The sequence below is a fragment of the Castanea sativa genome, chromosome 1, assembly GCF_040712315.1.
Source record: "Castanea sativa cultivar Marrone di Chiusa Pesio chromosome 1, ASM4071231v1".
NCBI classification, from domain to species: domain Eukaryota; kingdom Viridiplantae; phylum Streptophyta; class Magnoliopsida; order Fagales; family Fagaceae; genus Castanea; species Castanea sativa.
Genome location: NC_134013.1, coordinates 2,977,636 through 2,984,847, shown reverse-complemented (window position 1 = coordinate 2,984,847; position 7,212 = coordinate 2,977,636). Strand labels below are relative to the sequence as shown.

General features: G+C 33.5%; 1 protein-coding gene across 1 annotated transcript; it reads right to left on the bottom strand.

The window, feature by feature from the left end:
* Positions 1 to 238: 238 nt before the first annotated feature.
* Positions 239 to 6,641, bottom strand: LOC142622930 (cytochrome P450 81C13-like). Its single transcript, XM_075796495.1, has 2 exons — positions 5,687 to 6,641; positions 239 to 935 (listed from the first exon to the last, which is right to left on the bottom strand). Exons 1-2 carry the CDS (start codon positions 6,578 to 6,580, stop codon positions 315 to 317), a joined length of 1,515 nt encoding a protein of 504 aa, XP_075652610.1. The 5' UTR covers positions 6,581 to 6,641; the 3' UTR covers positions 239 to 314.
* Positions 6,642 to 7,212: the final 571 nt, after the last annotated feature.

Below are 7,212 nucleotides of genomic sequence, written 5' to 3'. Positions count from 1 at the left end.
AGTAAATAAAATTCGATTGACATGAAATTATATATATTAAGAACATACAATCCAACAATTAAAATTTTAAAATATGTAGTTATATTAATTTTTAAGTGAGAATTGTAGTATTAAGTCACAATCAAATTTTGTAGTTAAATTTTGTTCCATTTTTAAAGAAATTTTAATGGGTGTCATCACAGCAGATTCATAAAAGACGTTTTGGATTTTGTCAACCTTTTCCTTAGAAGCACTTATCTATGTACTTATTAAAACAGGGGTAATTTTATTCTATTGGTTTTATTTATCAGTCTCATATCTTCTAACAAATCTTATCAAAGCTGAGAGAGGATGCTAGTCATGGAAGGGCATGGAGTACAAACAGCCTCCAAAGGCTTTGTCTTTGCCATGAGAAATCCGAAACCTGAGGTCATGTCCACCATCTCCTTCCCAACCATTTCCCAATCAAAGCACTGAATGAATGCACCCAATGCTAAAGACATCACTCGCATAGCCATGCCAGCACCAGGGCATGCCCTCCTCCCTATGCCAAATGGAATGAACTTGAACCCTTCTCTTTCTCCATTAATTTCTTCAAATCTCTCTGGCTTGAACTTAGTAGGCTCCTCCCAAAGCTTGGGATCTCTATGCATGGACCATGCATTCACCAACAAAATTGTCCCTCGTGGGATATGAAATCCCCCCACTGTGCAGTCTGCTGAGGAACAATGAGGTAATAAAAGTGGCACTGTAGGATATAGTCGAAATGTTTCATTGATGACACAGCGAAGATAGGGAAGTTTGGCAAGATCCAAGTCATTTATCAAGCGCTCACACCCAACTTGGCTGTCGATTTCCGCTTTAACCTTTTGCAATACTTCTGGATGATTCAGAAGAAGTGACATTACCCATTCCATGGTTGTTACTGTTGTTTCTGTTCCCGCAATAAACATCATCTGAAGCACATAATTCTCTAGTAAGCTAAGCTAACATTTCAAGAAAGAAAAAAAAAATTCTAGGCTTAAGGGAAAAAGTATTTCTATTTTTTAGTACATATCTCTAGAATATGTTTGGATGTTCTGTAAATTGCATTTCCACAAAGTGTTTCACATTCAACGTGGCTCCATTGCTTCTTAACAAGATAAGAGAAATACGATAAAAATAACAAAAGATGATACATATATAATGGATTATAGATTTTTGCAAAATGAATCCAAATTAGATTTATATTATCTAGGTGATCATAGGTTCTAATTAGCTTCTAAACGCTACAATAGAATTTTAACCGAGTAAAACACAGGAAATGTCGATTAATGCTCATAGATTTCAAATTTCAGTAGCTTTACTTGAACATAGTAAGCTTAGCAGACAGCTTGTCGAAAATGAAATGGCTTAAACAAGAAGACTCTGGAAATTGAATTTGTGTTGTTAAAGTGGACCTTTCAATAGCACTCCAAGATAAGATTGATCGTGGAATATTGGAATAAAATAATAGAAATGAAGAGAAGTAAAAAGAAATTCTATAGCTTGTGTTGACGTATCCAAATCTCTTATCCTACTTTTCTTGCTCCCTTCTATATTTCACAAATTAAAACTTGTCAAGTGTTCACCAAATTAATTTTATACTCACATATCAATGATAACATTATAGATGTGGAAAAGCAAAGGACACTGATTGAAACTCTGTTGAATTAGTGGTGACTTGCAACAAAAGTTGCTTTATTACTTTCTTTACTCAAAAACCAAATCACCTATTTAACACAATGAAGAACAAATTAACATATATTAAATTTGTTGGATTATTTAGATCCTTGTACACTCAGATTGTTTAACCTAATTAATCAACCAAGTTATTATTTAGGTTTATTATTCAGATCTAAGTTAAACACAAAAAAGTCATATCACTTAATGTCGAAAATTAGAGAAGAAAAGCAATATGATAACCCAAAAAAACCAATGAAACCGTCCAGTTTCAAGGTAAAAAACTTAGGGAGAATTTAACCCAAACTATCAAGGCAACAAATTCACTAAAATATAATAGAAGTTTTACAATAGATTTTTTCCTAAATCTAAAACTACTTCTTGTAGTACTTACTCACGTGACCACACGCAGCTCCGAATCCACGGACTCTTTTATCTGAATTTGTCTCACACAAATACCCACGTTTGTGACTTTGAGATCTCACTTAAATGTTTAGATCATCAGCAGCTGTTGATCTTTTATGCAGCAACTTATCTCCATCTATTCTTGTATATGGATCTTCTTTCTAGTATATGCTTATTGAGTTAGAAGGTTACAAAACTTCATAAATCTCAAAAGAGTAACTCACAAGACTTCCAAAAACTTCTAAAACGTAATTTATGGTTTGTCTCTTATACTTAGTAGTATTGGACACAAACTCTAAATGTTTCACAGGCTTTAGGCCTAATTTAAATTCTGCTGAATTCGATTCTCAATCAGTCGAACCTATCTCTCAATTGGTCGAGTCTTGTAGATTCTGAATTCTTCTTTCTGTAGCTTGACTCTTCTTGAATCTCGACTTGGACCAAAATGAACAATGTTTAACATTGTTCTAAGACTTAAAAATCTTAAACTAGACATGTTTTAGTTCTTGGTTTGCAAACTTACATAAAATTAGAATTTAAACATTTATTCCTAAATATTTAGAACCTAACAAAATTGCATGCCAAGGTGTCATTTTTGGTGGGTGGAGAGAGCTAAAGTACCGTTTGCTTGACAAGGGTAATACTCACATACTTTAGGAGCATTGCTCCATCCTCTCACATAAGGGAGGCCCCATGGTGGGACCCATGTATGAAGCCCACCTCTCATGTGAGAGAAGGGAACATTACTCCCAAACTATCTAATAATTTTCCGCTTGACAATGCATGCAAAAGAAGGCATATAATTTAATGATGTAGTGTGAAAATTCAAGGCTCCTTTTGACAATTGATGACTTCCTGTTAGAACTATAAACAAGCCAAGCTTTGTCGAGTAGTGCATGTTCAAGCTTGGCTTGTCAAGAAAAGTCAAAAGTTAAAGCTTGGCTTAAGCTCGTGACAAGTCTAAAAATAATGTTTGAGCTTAAACTCGTGGGAAAGTGAAAAAGTTTGAGTGTGGCTTGACTTGATTTGATTAATTAATTAAGCCAAGCTCAAAATTAATATCAAACTCAAACTCGATCAAGCTCAGGTCAAGCTTTTGAGCTTGAAATATAAGAATATTACATTATCAAATTCTTAAATCTCTAAAATTAAGAAAAAAAATAGTATACTCATTTTATCATACTTCTAATCCTACTTATGATTAATCATTATTCAAATTAAAATTTTACATAATTAAATTCATTTATTCGTCCTTTCTTGTCTACAGATTCAACAATTGGTTAAAATACAATTTTTATATTTATGTTAGATTGTAAAGAACTAGAAAAATACGTGTTTGTAACTATTATGAAAGGGAAAAATACTAACAGGTTTCATAATTTTACGTTAGATGATTGATAGGAAAGAATCATATGTGGCCCACTTAATTAATTAATTTATTTTTAATTGTAACTAAAGCCTAAAGTGATTCTTTGTCAATTTAGAAGGAAGGAAAAAATTAAGGTAATGAATAGTGGTCTCATGTTGACCGTGTCGTTATTAAGATATGTGTAATAAGCATATTTAGCTAACACATATAAACTTATAAATAAGTCTATACTTGAATTGTTTATATCAAGCCTTATAGTTCACGAGCTTGTTCATGAACAATTTTTTTTTTTGCCTAAGCTCGGCCTGTTTATTAAATGAGTCTAAAATTAAGGCTCAACCTTGGCTTATTTATAAATAAACAAATATGAACAAGCTTTTTATCGAGTCGAGTTTGAATTGTTCATGATCAGCTTGATTCATTAGTTACAACCTTATTTCCAGTAAATGCTATCTCATCACAGAAAGCTACTGTAAAAAGGCCTATCATTTAATTTTTCCTATTTTCAATTCAATTATCATAAAATATAAATACATAAAATTTTGATATTCATTAATTATGTAGAGGGTATAGTTAATTTTTTTTTTTTTGTAGGGGGGGGGGGGGGACAGGGTATAGTTAATGTTAAATTCAAGAGAGAAAAAATGAAGATGAAATGAACTAACATAGAGCTTTTTGGTCTTTTAATGATAGAATTTACAAACTAACAGATATAATTTCTGTAAGGTTGGATTTTTTTAACCATGTGTTGGCTTTATTTCATGTCAAATTTGCTTGTAATTTCAGCAATTAGATACCTTGTATTTAGGTGGGACTAATGTAAGTGTTGTGTGTGAGAGAGTGAAGAAATTCAAGTGTGTGCATTTAGAGGTTTCTTGTGACTAGATCTCACGAGTGACTCACAACTGTCAACTCACCAAAATGCCACACGTGTGAAGTATGTAGGAAGCTGAAGGGTCATAATAACTGGAGCATTATAGGACAAAAAGTACAGTTTGGTCTGATAGTTATCTCACTACTTAAACTCGCAACTCATTCCAGTCACGAGAGTGAGTTGCCAGAATGTCCTATTTTGCAGAAAAATGATTTTTCACATTCCTCACGTACCCTATTATAAATATTCTTATACCCACCAAAATGTAGAGAGCTTCTAAAGAGAATTTTGAGAGAGAAACCCTAGAGAAAACCAAGATTGACTCATCCACGATTTTAGACATTTGATTCTCCAAATTCCTCTACTCTCACCCTCTCCATTGACATACCTTGAGAGGTTCATTAGCCAAATCTTTGTCTCACCATACCCATATCTGTGAGGAGGTTATTTGGTGTTTGAGAAGCAATTTAGAGATGACCAATACACTTGGTAGATGCAATGGGCTTATTACGGGCCAAGATTCGAAAAGTTAGAAAAGACATTGTTAGGCTTAATCAGTTGGTAGCAGAAGCTTGGAGGGCTCAAGTGTATTGGATAGACTAAGCTTGGAGAGTCTTATGTTATTTGTGTGCTCCAACTTTATTCTTTAGTAGATCATTTTATTGCTTGGAAAATAGCAGAAAGGTTTTTCATCGAGTTATTCTATTTTCTCTTCGATAATACATGCCGGTGTTATCTTTGTGTTTGCATCTCTCTAACCCGTACTCTTACCTTTTAATTGCTATTGTGTTGTGATTAATTATGGTGTAGAGTTGTTTATTTGTTTGGATTTTTGCTTGTACCTATTATTCCGCACATCTATTGTTTGGGTACAAGCTTATGTTGGTTTATTTTAAAATTGGGGGTATAAACATTCATTAGTGTTTTACACACTATTTGAGCTTTCAATTTCTATGTAGGAGGGAGGGACAGGGGCGCAAAAGCGTCTCTCTTTACACCTATTATTTTTCTTGCTCAATTGTTCAGCATGAACATATTCTCATTGTCAAGAAATTCAAAGAATGATTCAAGGTTCACATAAGAAGAAGGGTATATGCTTTTAATTACTAGTCAAATTTAATTAGAATCCTTGTAATCGTGTATATGGCTGACATCTATGTTGTAAACTCGTAGTTGTGAAACTCAATACATGCATGCAAAACACACTTCTATAATTACAATAAATATTAATCTCAAAGATTACTCTGCATCCTATATTACTACAAGTCTACAGCAGGGCTAAATGGTTACTTCGCAAAATAATCATGAAAATATAACAGCAAAAAAGTAATCAAAATCACCGTTGTAAAATAACTTACCAATGTGAGGCTTTTGATGACATCATCTGAAAAAAATTCAGGTTCATATTTCCGTAGAGAAAACAGAGTTTCAATCAGTGGCCTCATCTTTTCCACATCTATAATGTTATCATTGTTCAGCTTTATCTCTTCAAACAAACGCCTTATTGCTTCATCTCTTTTCCTTTGCAACCTTACCATATTCTTCTCCAACCCCTTGTAACCAACCCACCTTAAAATTGGAAGGAAATCACATATATTCACTGACAAGCCTGAAGAGTAAGCCTCTTTGAAGTCTTTGAGAAGTTTCTTTCCCACATCCATGCATGCAAATTCCTCAGCAACACATGGCTTTCCAGCAACCATCCTCATAATTATATTAGACACCAAAAGTGAGGACAAATACTTGAAGTCCACCTTTTGGGGTTCTATATTTGACACTTTAAATAATTGGCGAAGAAGAGAGTACACTTCTTCTTCTCTAATGATAGAAGATTTCTGAAGGCTGATATGAGAGAAAATCTCAATGGTACAAACACGTCTAAGGTTTCGCCACAAGTGACCATATGGAGCCCAAACGAGGGCAGTAGAGTTGGAACTAAGACGATCACCAGCAATAGTTTGGGGACGATTTGCAAATACTATGTCATTTTTAGTGAAACATTCTTCTACAGCTGAAGGAGAAGATACAACTAGGACAGACCTTGAACCAAACTTAAGAGATAGGATTGGACCGTACTGCAATGATAGGGTCTCTAGTGTTTGGTGGAGTGGCAGTTTCAGGAGGTGAAGGTGGCCGATTATTGGTAGAGAAAATGGGCTTGGTGGTAAATTTTTGTTATGGTGGTTTAGAAGTTTGGTAATGAAAAAAACAGTGGAGAGGATCAAAGCAAAGTAGAGGTAAAAGTTTTCCATGGCGAAGCAGAGCAATAGTTTAGTGAAAGACAGGGAGAAGAGATAACAACCCTTACCTAAATACTGTAGTCAGGATCGTATCCATGAAAGCAAAGAACAGATTTGTCTTTGTCCTACAATTGACGTGGCACCCCATATAAACTTATTTTATCTCCACCAAGCCTAATAGCCAATTACCTTTTCTTGCTTGGGATTTTGGGAACCATTCACTGACAAAACTCTCAATTATCAGCTCTAATCTATTGATAATAATGCATAAAGACAAATTTTCCCATCAACTTTTGACTAGGATTCTATTTAAACTAAAAGTTAATTATTAAAAAATTACTCTCAATTATCAGTCCTATTATCATTATGCATCAAGACAAGTTTTCCCACGAACTCTTGATTAGGATTCTATTTAAATTAATAGTCTATTACTAAAAACTAACTCTCAATTACAAATTTTTTCACGAACTCGACTAGGATTCTATTTAAACTAAAAGTCTGTTATTAAAATTTTTTTAAACTTAAATCTCACAAAATTCTTTTTTTTTTTTCTCAAGTTACATCTTATTAAATTAATAATTTAATAGGATATTAAGTTACAAGACTCTTAACTGAAGGATAAGATTTAACAAATTTAATTTAGA